A 15,800-nucleotide genomic window follows, 5' to 3' on the forward strand; every position below is an offset into this window, starting at 1 on the left:
TTAAAAAGCTTCTGTCTGCTTACCTATGTTGAAATCCTTAACAAGGAACTCTTCACTCAGAAGAATATGACTAGACGAGCTATAATCTGAGAGTTCATACCAACATGTTTTATGTGCTTAGCCGAAAACTGGATTTCACTGTGGCTCAACCTTCCTTCCCAACCCTGGTGCCCTCTAGATGACATTGTACTCCACTCTCAGACAGCCTCAGACAGCATGGCCAATGGTTGGAGATGATGGGAATTCTAACAACATCTGGAAGGTACCATGTTGGGGAAGGGTTGTTTAACTTTATGTATGTGACCACTAAATAGGACTGTAGTTTGTTCTGAAAGCTATTTATTTTAGATACAGTTCCGGACCTGTTTGAGGCTTGCCTTCAAGGCTGTGCACTCCAAACATAGTAATTATAAACCAATTAGAATGAGAATACATTTTATTATTATTATTATTTATTATTAATCTCAATTTGAGATATGCCACCGTCTCTGCTTTTGTAGTTCTGTACATCTTCCGTTAGAAGCATCAAATTTATGTGTTGTGCTAAAGCTTTTCTTTGATTCTATTTAGGTTGTATGTTGCACCAACAAAGAGCATCGTACCCCAAGAAAAATCACTGACCCCTTTGCAGTGGTGTCGCCATGTTCTAGATAATCCAAGCCCTGAGATGGAAGCTGCAAAACGCTCTCTCTGCTTCAGGTTGGAACAAGGTAGCTTTGGGTTTTTTATTCATTGTGTTTCCATTGCTTTCTCAGAGAATCTGTTCCTACTGGTTTTAGGCTAGTCCAGTTGAGTTGTCTGTGTTCAAGGTGTTCTGTATTTCTGTGGCCTACACATTGAAAACTGCTGAAGTAGGGATGTTTGAAACCAAGTGCTGTTTTTCTTCAGGGCTTTCTGCCCCACAGTCTCAAATATTTATGGGAGCTCTGCAGTGTCCCAGATTTCTTTGTTTGAGGATTTATGTCCTAAAATCAGATTCACATCTAAATAAGGATGTGCTTCTTTGCTTTCAGTGTGATGTACATTTGCATGTACACCTCTGTTCTTATACCCTCAATGAGCTTGTACATGAGTGTCTGGGTTCAGATACCAGCTGCCCACCACCCAGACACCCCTGCCTCACTGAAAGTAAATTAGGGAGAAGGTGGGTTTATCATATCTGCACTGACAAAGCTACAACATTGTATTGATTTTTTTTTTACTGCTGACTTTGTGTATGTTTTAATCTGATTCCCCTTATTGAATTGGTATTTGTTTTTTAAATAAAGGGTTTCTTTGGTGCGGGTGGTAAATTACCCTAAAAAGTAGAATATAGATAATTTTAATAAAAATAAATACACATGCTGGCATATCAGAATATCCCTAGTATGTGTGTGTCTTTGTGTGTGATCATGTGTCACCATCATGAGGAAATGCTGGTACCGAAAATGTCAGTGGGTTTATTATTAGTTTTGTGGTGGTGGTGGTTGTTTTAAAAATGAAAACTGCAAAACCCTATTCTTTACAGCCTATACATATCTGCTCAGAAGTAAGCCTCACTGAGTTAAGTAAGACTTATTCACAGGTAAGTGTACACAGGATTGCAACTGTAGTCACATGCAACACTAAAAGAGCTAAACAAATTTATAGCCATAACTCTTCATAAAACAAGAGTTCATTAAGTAAAACTGGCCAGATTTCCCGACAGAAAGAATCTTTACAATGAATTGGAGATCAGTTCACTTTCAAAATTCCCTGTGAAAGTTGATCTCTCGTTTAGCGTTTCCTTTGTTTTTCTGCAGCATCTGAAAGAACTGTTCCAAACCTATTATATGCGTTAATAACACTTACGAGTTTCTGTTTCCCCTGTCATGTTTATTTCCACAGTCTATGTTTTACTTTGGCCTCAGGATGCTGAGGTTTCAGAAGCAAATGAGGGATGAGGACATGTTAATCTCTGGAGAACTTGTTTTTAAGAAAGGGGGAAATGCTCCATTCAAGTGCTTGCTTTTGTTACTGAAAGTATATTCTGGCATGAAACTTGCCAAATACGTGGCTTTGTGTGTGAGAGCATGATAGTATCTTAATTTTATTCTGCAATGGTCCAATGAACTGAGCACATGGAGGAGTCTGGGCTCCTTCAGACTGGTGACTTTTCTTTTCTTTCTTTTTTTGCCAATATATTCTGCAGTGTGTCATTCATAAAATAATACTGCATTCGTAGTGGTTTTATACTGCATTCTCTTAGTTGTTCTACAGTGCTTCCCTAATGCCTCTGGTGGGGCACTGTTTTGCTATAATGTGCAATGAAAGGAGAACAATGCATACACCCCGGCCCCATCCTGGACATTTATGGTCTGAAACAGTACAGAATTTTAACAGGAATCGACAGGATGTGCCCCAATTTGGAAACAAAGCCGTACGTCTGCCCCAAACCTGCAGCAGGCATGGAACAGAATCGAAAGCAGGATTGCACAGCACAGCTCCAACACCATCATGAGCACAAATGATAATGAATAAAAAGGAATGCCTGTTGCTTTCATTGCACAAACCTACATTTCTGTTATGTTGATTGAATCCCTCTTGCAAAAATACTGACAGTCTGGAGGTAGCTATAAGCAACAAGCATGTACCACTACAGTGTTTGTGAGAGTGTCGTTTTCCCTGTGATATCTGTCGCACATGGCAATTGTTGAGCCATTTCAGGATCTCTTGGGTCGCAGCTCCATGTCCTTTGAAAGCGCACCCTGTCCTTTGTGTATCTATCCGTAGCAAGACAATATCTTGTCTGGTACCTGCCAGCCACCCTTTCTTTCTAAGCAGTGAGTGAGCTGACAGTATGTGTCTGCTTTGAGGTACGCTATAGTGTGTAGGTTTAAAACCTCACACGGGGGTCTAGCCCTGGGAAAGGTTGACTGCTATGTGCAGAAGGGTACAAGTGGGGAGAGGGTCCCAGAGTTGGAAGTTTCAGGAATAAGGACCTCCAGGGCAGCTGCAGCAGAACAGATTGAGCAGTACAGTACTGAGAAATAAAGGCCTATAGGAAGTAGATAACTGAGAAGCAGAATGGCAAGCTAGTGAGAAGAAACACCATGTACTGTCTGGGGGTGGGGGGAAGATTGAAGAGTCATGCAAGCTCTGGAGGTACGGCATTTCAACATATTGATTTGAAATAATCACCAAGACATTTGGCTGCAGGTCTCTGCTGCATTTGGTTCCTCTGACAAAAATGTTCTTTGGAAAAGGCAGCTATGAGGTTACATAACGCGGGCATTTTTGGCCACACTAAGCAAACAGCAAAAGTTGGTGAAGGAAAGTATCATGAAGGAACTTACCGGGCATATTTGGAAGTCCTCTCGGTCGTCGTTAGTTGATGGTTTGCATCAGCCTACCTAGACTCTTCTTTCTGCACCTTCTGTCTGAAACTACAGTTCTTGGAGAACCAAACGCAGTGCAGAAACAAATGGAGGTGCTGTAGCTCAGTGGTAGAACACATGCAAGGTTCCGAGTTCAATATCTGGTGTCTCCACATAATGAGCAGGTAGTAGATGATGGAAGAGACTTCTGGACATCCTGAAGGATTTTTTCTTAGCTGAGTGGACAGTAGTGGGTCAAGACAGACAAATAGGCGGACCTGTAGGTGAGGCAGTAGTCTAATGTTCTTACGATTATAAGGACATGTTTCCATTCCTATTCTGTGACTTATTTTTACTGATTGAAAGTTTATTTCATTATTCCTGCATAGCAGGGTTGGACTAGGGGTCCGTTCCAACTTCTCAAATCTGTGATTCACATTCTTACTGTGTTTCACTGAGTTTTTGTGCAGAGGTTTCATAACCATGGCAGTGGTTTCATCAGCTGTCTCGCTAGCAACAACAACAAGCCATCAGCACAAATCCATATTTCAGCTGCTTCACACGCATTTACAGTCTCTTTCTATATATCACTGTCTCTAATTGCTCTTGGGTATGGCTTGCTGTTTCTCTTCTGCTTCCTCATTCAAAAGATGCACCCAGGAAAGTGCCAGTAAGAAACAGCCCTAGGGACTAACTTGCCCTTGACAAGTCAGTGCTAATTTTATCAGGAGGGGGAGGTGGAATAAATTCTGCAAGTCATGTTCCCCAGATTGTGCTTTCCGCACACCTTTTCCATCTGCTGGACTGGCAACAGAAGAAAAGAGTAGTCCTTCTGTGGAGGCCAGATTGCTGGCCCCTAATCATAGTAGGATGGGTCTGACATATAGTAAATTCCAGCTGTTGTGAGGTTGCTTATTTGTGTGAAGTTATTGCCCTGTCCTTTGTCGTCCCACCATCTGGACTCTTGTTCAGAGGAGGTCCAGACACAGTTCATCCAAATATCGTGATTGACTGAATGGAGAAAGTGGATGGGAGGGGATCTCTCTTGGAACACTAGAGCTTGTGAACATTCTGTGAAGCTGAATGTTGGAAGATTCAGAACAGGTAAAATAAATCACTATGTCACACCTAGTTAAACTAGGGAACTCACTTCTGCAGGAAGCAGCAATGGCAACCAACTGGGAAGACTTTAAAAGAGGATTTGGTCATGGAGGATGATGCTATCGGTCACGACTTGCCATGAAGGCCATGCTCTTCCTCCACATTCGGAGGCAGTAATGCTTGTGCTGATGATTTATATACCACCCTTCATCAAAAGATCTCAGGGCAGTTCACAAGAAATATATATATAATTTAGTTGATCAGTGAAGGGGTATAAAAAAAAAAAATTGCCCAATTGCCTAACAATTTGAGCAACTCAGAGGGATTTGAAATTCTAGGACAAGTGGAAGGAAAATAAAATATCCTTATATAGGTTTCCATTTTCAAACAAGAACCCATAATTCGTTCTTTTTTAAAGGAAAGTATAGCACATACACACATACAGAAAGAGCATACAGTTGTTGGAGACTGTGGGTGCTTTTGTGCTTGCGCCCTGCTTGCAGGCGTCCCATAGGCATCTGTTTGGCCACCATGAAAACAGGACGTTGGACTATATGGGCCATTGGCCTGATACTCTCCTTACGTTCTTATGTGACATGCATACGTGCTTTAGGGAATCATGTGACTTGTGCTTCCTTTGAGAAACGACTCTTCTATGAGAGCTAGATCATACCAGACACAGTAGGAAAGGCTCTTGATCTGTTTTCTCTTGTTTCTGTCTGGCCCGAGTGCCTCTGTAAGTTATATTTTCATTTTTTAAGCCTCCACGCTTGAGCTGCACCATCACTTCTCATCAAATGTTGACTTGGTAGAAGTTGGTGCAGCAGGGTTTTCTGTGCATCTTGAACAGTGCTTACTCTTGGAGGGGAATTGTTGTTTCTGCATTTGCGCTTTTGCTGTATATGTGTGTGGGGGGGGATGACACATTGTGGAAATATGGTTTTGCCTTTAACCCTTATATTTTGTTCTTGCAAGGAAGAAATGGTTCATATTCTGAAAGGTTTAGATCAGGCTTCCTCAAACTCGGCCCTCCAGATGCTTTTCGGCGTACAACTCCCATGATCCCTAGCTAGCAGGACCAGTGGTCAGGGGTGATGGGAATTGTAGTGTCAGAACATCTGGAGGGCCGAGTTTGAGGAAGCCGGGTTTAGATAATGGGCATCTTCCTTATAAGTGCAGAACACACTTTGGCGTAAAACCATGGCAAGTAGTCTAAAACCCCTGGTTGTGGCGTACTGTGACCCAGTTAAAATGTCACTTGAAAGCATGGGTTTTTTTGTTTTGGACTGAGGAACTTGTGGTCTTGCAGGGGTTGTTGATCTCCAAGTCCCATTACCCCTCTTTGGAATCCAACAACATTTGGACAGCTACATGTTCTTCATCCCTAGCTTAGCTAACCCATGATTGAACCCAAGCTTGCCTACAAACCATGGTTTGTTTGAGGCCTAAAAACCAGGATGTGAAACCATGGTTTGAAGTTAGTACAAAATACTGTTTGCAAACAGTGGCTTCCCATACAAGTCCCAGTATCGGAACTCTCATTATCTGAAATCTCAGTTATCCAAACACAAATGATAATAATTTATTATTTATACCCATCTGGCTGGGTTTACCAAACCTTGCTACACAAATGGATGATTCAAACAGGCAAGCTCTGGCTGTTTATTTAGGGCAAAAACCATAGAGGGAGGGAGAGAGATTGGACAAATCCATTTTTCCTTTGTTTGGTGATTGGCTTTAGCTGTTTGAGCCAGAAAGCATGGAAGGAGAAAGGATGGATTAAATATGTTCCTACAGGAAATCATAGCAATCATCACCTTGATATGCGAACCTTACGGAAGTTTTCCTGGAAACGCATAGTGAGGCCTGTGTATACTTCCAAACTCTGAAATCATGATGGCAGGATCATTATTGTGTGTGGCTACAAAAATGGGAGGATGAAGCAGCTCCATATTGAACTCTCTCCCGTGTCTGTGTGCCTGTCCCTCCTGCCTTAAGTCTTCCTGGACACAACCTCATTTCCCTGCCCATCTCCTTGTGAAATCCATGGGCAGCCTGCCTTGCTCCTAGACTAGCTTGCAAAAAAGGAAGTGATGCAGAGGAACTGAAGTGATAGTTTCACTATCTTTACCTGGAAAAAAGTCAACAGTGCAACGTAGTCCAGAGCACAACCTTTATTACTCAGTGCTTACAGTTTCACACCTTGTTATTTTCTCTGCACCCCACAAATGGGACATCTGCATCTCAGCAACTCAGTGTTTCCATGGGAAAAAAACACTTGTGAATGTCCATCATTTCACCAATAGCTGTTCTGGGCAACCCATTGATCAATCAGGTATAAAGCACATAGCTGGTTCACCTTGTCTGCCACACCTCTTTAGCCAATCAGGCCCTGCCCAAAAGTGTGGAGCGAGCAAAGAACCATTCTATCACAAGCACCTGGAGATCTCGGGATTTCTGGGAGGTCCATGCTCCACGACTTCATATGATCTGGGCAGCTGTTGGAATTTCGGCCCAGGAATTTCGGCAGGAGAAAAAACCTGCCCTTGTGTAGCATTTCAGGCCACTTCATTTCCAGGCTCCATTTGCACATTTAAACAATCTTGTCTTCCCCCAAAGAATCTTGGGAACTGTAGTTATAACTATAAGGGTGCTGAGAATTGCTATGTGGCCCACTATTCCACTCTCAGAGCTACAATTTGCAGAGTGGTTTAACAGTTAATCCCTCTTCCCCAGGGTACTCTGGGAATTGTAGTTCTGTGAGGGGAATAGGAGTCTCTCAGAAAGCTCACAGCACCCTTCGCAAACTGCAGTGCCCAGGATTCTTAGGTGGTTAAAGTTGGGGTTACGTGCTGAACTGAGTCTGAGACAGGTGCCTCCACTGACGTATGGGGCAGTGGGCATGTCTTGAGGCCTGCAAAACACATGCAGGATCTGGCGGTGATTAACTGCACCATATAACAATCCCCAGGGAAGTTTCTAAGAACTTGAGTAGCATTGGTGAACAGAGGGATCCTTGTTATCAAAGCAGAGAGGTTGGCACCTTTCGGCATAGATATCTAGTACATGGGCCAATCTAATTGTTTGGGGCTGCAAACCTCTTATCATGTAAAGCTAGTGATCTGGCATGTGTGTGCCTCTGTGTTTCTGAGCTGACAGTCCGCCAAATTATTCCAGTTGCATTTATAAGGATGAGAAGAGGTGAGCACTCTTTCCCCACTTTCTGTGCCACGGAAGGATGGGTCTTGCCCCTCTCTGAAGAACAGCTGGTGGCTGTAGAATATATTTTCACCTCTCTCATCCATTTCCTTAGTGACAAACGTTGTGTTCTTCATGTGGTTCTTAAGAGTCACAGCTGCAATAACAGTAGCTTTGTTCAGGACAAGTCTTGTCACAGGAGTTATTGTGCAAAATAATGAATGCGGCTTACACTTGCGTTGTTGACTGCATCTGTGGGTGAGAGCATGCAGACCATTAATTGGCCCTGGCAAATGACCACGCTGTTACAAAACTGTCTTGTGTTTAAAAGGAGAATCACAAAGGCCTTTTAACGTCTGCCTCCTTTTGCTGGTTTATAATGAGAAGTACAAAATGTTGCCAGTGGTTTTAAAATCACAGGTATACTGTAGCTTTCTTCTAAGGTGGCAGCTGTCTGCTTGTTCCCAAAATATATTTTGCATTTATGGAAAATTCATTTAGTCATTAAAGCTCATGAATTAATAGACCGGGCTTGATTTTGGCAAAGGAGGCCTCTGTAACTTGTGATCAAGTCCTCAAAACAGGCCTGGCTGGATGCTGTTCATTGCTAATGTGCTTTGTTCAGCATGATGGGACTTGACATGCGTAGATTGCAGACCTAAGTGGCGCCCAATGCTATACTGATCATGTGTCTCATTTACAGGATTGCCGCATCAAAGCTTAAAAAACAAGGAACTCCATAGATCTGCATTGTCTATGGTTCATTGAGTGCAATGTATTGACAGTGGGAATGCTCAGTGTATTCTGGGATGTCTGCTGCCCTGGAATGAGGTGGGACTTAAAGGAAAGCATGCCCATTTAAAATATTGGTACCCAAATGATATGAGATTGACACTCTTGGACATCACTTAACTTTCAGTGGCAAGTCCTAGGAGTCTTTTATAGCATGTTGACATTTGATGCATGGGGTTGACCCTATTGTTTTAATAATAGGTGGTATTAATAGTACATTCAACTACTTGTAAATCTGAACCCTGTGGCCCTGCCAAATTTTGCTTGAAGAAGTGCTATCAGGTTCACTAATACAGAAGATACATATTTTTTAAAAAAAAAGTTGTAAGACTTGGATTCTCACACCTGGAATGTTACATCTCTCTTTGGATTTCATATTAATATTTTGTTGCTCAACAACAGCTGTGATTCAGTTAATGGCAGGTTGTGGTAATGCTGTCGCAGAGCATGATTGCTTGCGAAGGGGGACATGATTTGTATGACATTTTGAACTTATAGGATAGTGTCTGGAGGCATAGAGAATACAGATGTTGCCCTGCTCTTCTTTCCTTTATTTTGTTACATTTTAATCTCGCTGTTCCTCCCCAGAGTGGTATACCTGGTTCTTGAACCCTTGTCTCCCTGGTCCTAGCCTGACACTGTACCCATTACACCACACTAGTAGCTTTCTTAGATACATAGAGAAATCTTATTCTACTTTTAAGAAACCTATTCTGAATATCATTTTCTGTATATGTAAAAATTCCTTAAGCTTCGCCCTGGATGTGGCTGCGAGATTACTGAGGCTTTCTGATGTTGCATATTTGATAGATATGGGAGAGATGTCTACTTCAGAGTGTGCAGATATGCATTAAATATATTCATGCTTATGTAACTTGGAATTTCATGTTGTTAAAAGGAAGAAATATTTGTGTCTGATGGCTTAAAAGCTTATGAAGGGGATTAAGTTTGTTTTTAGCACTTGATGAGGGAGTCTGTACTTTACTGTGTGCCCTGTAGCTTAACTCTCAGTTCAGTTATGTCCCAATTAACCACACCCAGTAATATTTTGTACAAATAAATGTCATATGTATTATCTGTTACACCATATACTTAAAGAAAATCAAGACAATGATCCAGCTTTACTAATTCAATTTATTACTCTTCTTTCAACCAAGGTGCCAGGGTGGGCTACAACAATTTAAAATGCAATATTAAAGCAGTTTAATGAAATATTGAGTTAAAATCTGTTCTACAACAATACCTTGTCAAGATTCTAGAAACAAATACAGTGAGCTCAGCATCTGTTCTGTAGCATTTACTATTTCAGTAAGGAAAAGAGCAGTTCCAATTTGTAATTAATTGCGTGCCAATTTTGTCCATTTCTGGCTCTACTATGTACAATAACATGATTTTGTCCATTATCAAAATCTTTTCACAACCTCTTACTTTCTTTATATACAAACTTGCATTAGAATTTTTTTAGTGTTTGAAATACTTGAAATCTTGTCTCTTAAGCCTTGAGATAGCTGACATAATCAATAGTGCTGTGTACTGGGAAAGGCGAAAAGTTAGAAGCATAGCGCTCTAAATCTGTTTCTGGAGATTCACATCCTGTCTTTAATAACCTTTATTTATTTTGTCTTTGAACACCTGCTGTTTTCTCTCTCTCGTCTACTGCAGCTGAAACTGCAATCATATCTACACTTACCTGGGGCTAAGTTGTGTTTAATAGGACTTAGCTTCTGAGCAGATGTGTGTAGATTTGTGCTGTTAAGCTTTTTATGCCTAACTTCCTAATGGATAAGAGTCTGCTCCAAATATAACCTCATCTTTTCCTTTACCATGTCTGTTAACAGCTAGTCGATGGCGGAGCCTCTTCTCTACGTCTGTCTCCTTGGCTTTCCCCTATAGCCCTGTTGCAAGGCTCACTCCATATAGCAATGGCTTTAACACTCCTGCCTTCTCTAAAACCTTCAATAAAGCAATATTAACACCTGAAAGAACAGGTAATGCTTGCTTTCTTACTAACATAGCACTGTAATAAGGCCTAACCAGTTCCTGTTGACTTTGGTTCAGTGTTGAGATATGTAGCTTTGAGAGGCCAAACTAAGCATGACAGGGGGAGCTATGGAATATACATTTGCTGCCCTTCTTCTCTGTGCTCCACTGCTTGAAACAGGGCTCCTGGCAATACTAAGAATGGAGAGGCAACCACTGAAGGTCGAGAGCAGGTTTTCCCAAACTTGGGTCTCTGGCAGTTTTTGGACTACAACTCCCATCATCCCCAGCAGGACCAGTGGTCAGGGATGATGGGGATTGTAGTCCCACAACAGCTGGAGACCCAAGTTTAGGAAACACTGGTCAAGAGCCTCTGGGAAAGGCCTCCAATTACTTGAGTTGGTCCTCCCTACTTGCCCCTGATCTTGACTCAGATTTATGGAGCAACAGCGGTAGGTGGGTAGGAAGCCGCTATTTTGACATCCCTCCCCAGTGCCTCTTTGTTGGGGGAACCAAAATGGCTTGCAAATACCTTGGCTAGCCTATGCCACTGATGGGTTGGGACATCGGATAGCACTCTGCAACCTCTCCACCTACAGCCTGCCTTGATTCGAAGCAGCTTTTTGCCCATCCCAGCTCTGAATGCAGACATTGGGGGGCAGGTGGAAATACGGGGGGCGGGGTGGAGAATATTGAAGTAAGGAAGGAGAGTGAAAGGATTTAGCTGCCTTCGTGCATGCACTGCTTTTCACATTCAGAAAAAAAATTACCCATTCCTTTACGGTGTATCTGAATGAGGGAAACATGAGTATGAACTCATTATTATTATTAAATTCATATAAATTATTATTATTATATTATTATTATATGGTTGTCCCCATTGCATCTAGTTTGGTCCTACAGGACTGGGGCCAATGCCATGACCTAGACTTAAAATTCTGCTTCGTGGATACATTTGCTTTCATCCTCTTACTTTTGTCTTCATGTTGTTTCCCAAGTAACAGGGAAATTCTTACTATTCCTCAGTGGTGTAGCGTGGGGGGCGCAGGGGGGGCCGGCCGCACCGGCCGCAACATCTGGGGGTTAGGGTTAGGGTGCGCAAATCCACGGGTTAGGGGGTGCGTTACAGATTTACCTACATAAGGGCTAAAAGCATTGGAAAAATAATAATCTGGTGTGTGAATTCCTTCCAGGAATTCCAAATTCACACACCAGAATTTGCATTGAGACTTTTGTTTATTAATGTTTGTTATCGTACACTTGAGCCCACTAGTCTTCCCTCTACTGTAGATTCATGCTGCAGAATTGCTTCTTTTCCATACTAACAGGAACACCAAAGTACAGTACCATTTTAAATAGACTTAAAGAACCTCACAATGTAAAAGTAAATAACGGAATGTAGCATCGTGCCAGTTGATGAAGCCTGTTCTGTTTATATATGCAGTGCTGAATATATAAACTTGAAACGTTGCTTGAAAAGTAGATGCTTTTGCACGTCGCTTGAAGTTAAGGGGTTTGCTGTGTTGTTGTTCTACAGGTTGTGTTTCTAGAAGTTCCCCTCTCAGCCCCCAGTCATCCATAGACAGTGAACTGAGCACCTCAGAACTAGAAGACGATTCCATCTCCATGGGATATAAACTGCAAGACCTCACAGACGTCCAGATCATGGCTCGGCTGCAAGAAGAGAGTAGGCCATTAGCTGTCCTTCCTCTCCCTCTGCTCTGCCCCCCGCACACCCCCACCCCACTTCTTTTAAAAGCTGCATGTTAATGCCTCAGGGAAAATACTTGATTGTAGGCATGTCTAAGCTATTGTATGGGATTTTTAAAAACAACAACAACACCATGTTGGTGTTTTGGTTTGGCTTTCAAGTTATTATACTTGAATGTTCCCCCTCCAAAAAAAATTTCCTAGTATGAATAAGTCTTAAATGTAGTTGAGTAATGTAATGTATCATGTTTAGTATTGTGAAGAAAAGGAGCCTAATTTTTATTTATTTTTTTGAGGGGGAGCTAAGTGGGCTATGGGGTAATTGTGTTCACAAAGAGAAAATCTTATTTTCTTTGAAAGGCTCTGATCTGCGTCAAGGAGTTGTCATTCAGAATCCCATGCCATACGGAAACACACGAAGGGGGTTAATTTGGCACAAGCTGTTAAAAATCTCAGAATTCAAAGCTTTCCTGTTTCCCCCTCAGAATTCACCAACTTTGCTCAAGGCTGTCTAGGTCTTCTGTGACATTAGGGCATGTAAGGGGGTGATGGTTACAGAGGGATCCTTCACACAATCCTATATCTGTAGAGTTGGAAGGGACCTCAGGGGTCTTCTAGCCCAGCCCCCTCAATGCAGGAATCACACCTATACCCGTGTCTGTAAAGGCTTGCTGTGACATCACAGCAGATCAGCCAATGACATTAAGGAGGAGGCAGCAGAGCAATAGGGGGGGGAGAGATTTCAAGGAGGTTGGATTAATAGAATTGTAGAGAGGAACCACAAGGGTCATTTAGTTAAACCCCCCGCAATGCAGGAATCTTTTTGCTTAAACTCACAACCTTGAGATTAAGAGTCTCATCCTCTATTGACTAACTAAGGTATCCTGCAGGCTTTAGATAGATAGAAGGTACAACGAGAATACCAGATCATCTGGAGAATTTCAAATGATGCTCTTTAGATTTATTTTCTGCAGCTTTTCACTATGACATAGTTTGCACATGGCTTTGAGTGAGCTGTTTGCAGAGAATAGATATGTATGCTCTTTGCAACCATCTGCAACAGCCGGCATGGCTAATGGGTAGGGAAGATAGAAGCTGTAGTCTAACACTTTGATGTCTGGAGATTCCCTGCTTCTGGAATATAGGATTTTCAGTGCAGGGAGTTCCATAGTCTGGGTGTCACAGCGGGGGAGCCTAGGAATGTCGGGTGTGTGAAGAATGTTTTTGGTCTATCCCTCATATTAATGCATTTCACAGGACTATGTTGAATTACGTTGTATCTTCACACAGAGCTAGTTCTTTGCTTAATCAGCCTGTCTGAGGACCGCCTCTCTTCATAATGCACTTCAAATATAGTGCTCTGCCTTCATTAAAAACTTCATATTCATTCCCCTCTTTGGAATAGGATGTGAAAATCAGTCTATGTCTAGTTGGTGTTCCGTAGTTTTCCTTCCCACTTGCATGCATTTACATTTTGCCTTATGTTTTCATGCATCTTGTAGACATGGGAGTAAGTTGCAGAACCCATGCCTTCCATACGAAAACAGACTCTTGCAGAAGGGGTGATGTTCATTACAAATGTTGGCCATTTGGGGCTCTCACCTCGCCTTTTCCTTACACTTAACAGGTCTGAGACAAGATTATGCGTCTACTTCAGCATCTGTATCGAGAAACAGCTCCAGCGTCTCTCTCCATTCGAGCAAGAAAGGGACAAGCAGCGACCAGGAATTTGATCGCTACAGCCTTGAGGACGAAGAGGAAGAATTTGACCACCTGCCCCCTCCGCAGCCTCGGTTGACCCGCTGCTCCCCTTTCCAAAGAGGAATTCCCCATTCACAGACTTTTTCCAGTATACGGGACTGCAGGAGAAGCCCGACTTCCCCATATTTCCCCTCAAACAATTATCCGCAGCAACAGTGTTACTCTCCTCAAGCCCAAAATCCTCTTGAGCCACAACCGAACAGGATTAATGGAGGTAAAGTTGGCTGGCTGGCTGTTTTCTGATGTATGGATTTATTTTGCCCTTCTGGTGCCAAAGCTTTAATTTTGAGGCAGATTTCTTTTGGCCAAATTATGTATTCCGGGTGGGCATTCACTTCTCTAGGCAGTGGCTGGAGGCTGGAAATATGAAGAACACAAGCTGGTCTCCAATGCATGGTCCACTATTATGGGACACATGTCCCGAGTCATTATAACTTAGAGGTGAAATGTTAAAGTGTAGATCCTCAGTGTCTGTTTGTCCCTGTCTCTGTCTCTCTTGCTGGTCACATCACTCAGTGTTTTAAACAGGGATGGAAAACCTGTGATCTTCCAGTTGTTGTGATACTACAGTTCTTATCGTCCCAGTTGCTGAGGGGAGTTGGATTTTGTCAGCACCTGAAAGGCCAGAGCTTTCCCATCCCTGTTTAATAAATCACTTTTATTTTTCTTACTAGGGAAATAGCTAAACTTTTACAACACCATTATTAGAAGACAGAAGGCTGTAGAGTAAAGATTAAGTCTGCCAGTTGGCATCTTTGGTTTAGTTTATGAATCCCTTTTCAAAGAAACAGTACTCAATGCTATTCATAAAGATCTAAAATGTGAAATATTATATATATATATATATATATATATATATATATATATATATATATATATATATTTGCTTTCGTAGATTTTCGTAGATACATATATTCATTGCTTTCAATCAGTTTATTCTGAGTAGGACTTAGTTGTATGTCACCCATTAAGCAGTGCACACTGGAAACTGTCACAACACAATCTTGCCTTCCTTAACACTGGTTGCCAAACAGAAGAGAATGCTTTCTGAAGTACAATAGTTTGTTGGCCAGTTGTTTTTATTGCTTTTCAAAAAAATTAACAAATCAACATCAAATTAATTCCAATTGAATACAAATTGAAAAGTTGACTTCCCACCTCGCTTTATGACATTTCTCGTCCCTCCTTTACTTGCTGCTCAATGTAACGTACTTTTCCCAATTCCATTTCAGTACTTAAAATATTTTAGCACTTTATCATTCACATTTAATTCCCACCCCCTTTTTCATTTAACAGTTTTATTAACAGCTAGTGAAAATGGGGACAGTGTAGAGCCCTGATTACATATGGATGCGGTAGTGTAACACTCATCTAGTCGTAATCCAGAACCTGTTGGACGACTTTGGGTATGATTGCTGAGAAGGGAAGGTTCAGTATCTTTCATTTGTGGATCCCCCCCAAAGATGGCACATACCAGAATTCTGTTATATTGAATCTTAATGAATCCAGTAGGCTGGACAGGATGAAATTTTGAGTCTCCTCTGAGTGAGTTTTTAGAGGAAGTGCTGCTGTACAATCTCTGCCTGTGAACACACATCAGACTTTCATCCGCTTCATCAACACTTATGCAGCCTGGAGGCTAAGCACTGAACCAGCACTCCCACCCCCAATACACTGGTGCCTCGCAAGACGAAAAGAATCCGTTCCGCGAGTCTCTTCGTCTTGCGTTTTTTTCGTCTTGCGAAGCAAGCCCATTAGCGGATTAGCGCTATTAGTGGCTTAGCAGGCTTAGCGGATCAGCTGATTAGCGGCTTAGCGGATCAGCTGATAAGCGGCTTAGCGGATCAGCTGTTAAGCGGCTTAGCGGATCAGCTGATAAGCGGCTTAGCGGATCAGCTGTTAAGCGGCTTAGCGGATCAGCTG

At 42.1% G+C, this 15,800-nt stretch overlaps 1 protein-coding gene across 3 annotated transcripts in view; it reads left to right on the forward strand.

Annotated features, from left to right (window-relative positions):
* The window catches only part of SLAIN1 (SLAIN motif family member 1), a 34,199-nt gene that overhangs the window by 8,256 nt on the left and 10,143 nt on the right, over positions 1-15,800 (forward strand). Inside the window, exons 2-5 of one of the 3 annotated variants that reach the window (XM_081907320.1) lie at positions 571-710; positions 10,265-10,414; positions 11,944-12,093; positions 13,744-14,091. In XM_081907320.1, coding sequence (XP_081763446.1) covers positions 571-710; positions 10,265-10,414; positions 11,944-12,093; positions 13,744-14,091 — 788 coding nt within the window. The remainder of the gene's footprint in view (positions 1-570; positions 711-10,264; positions 10,415-11,943; positions 12,094-13,743; positions 14,092-15,800) is intronic. The other 2 variants (XM_081907321.1, XM_081907322.1) reach the window with 2 other exon arrangements.

Source organism: Podarcis melisellensis (genome assembly GCF_964234715.1).
Source record: "Podarcis melisellensis genome assembly, chromosome: 4".
Lineage (NCBI taxonomy): Eukaryota > Metazoa > Chordata > Lepidosauria > Squamata > Lacertidae > Podarcis > Podarcis melisellensis.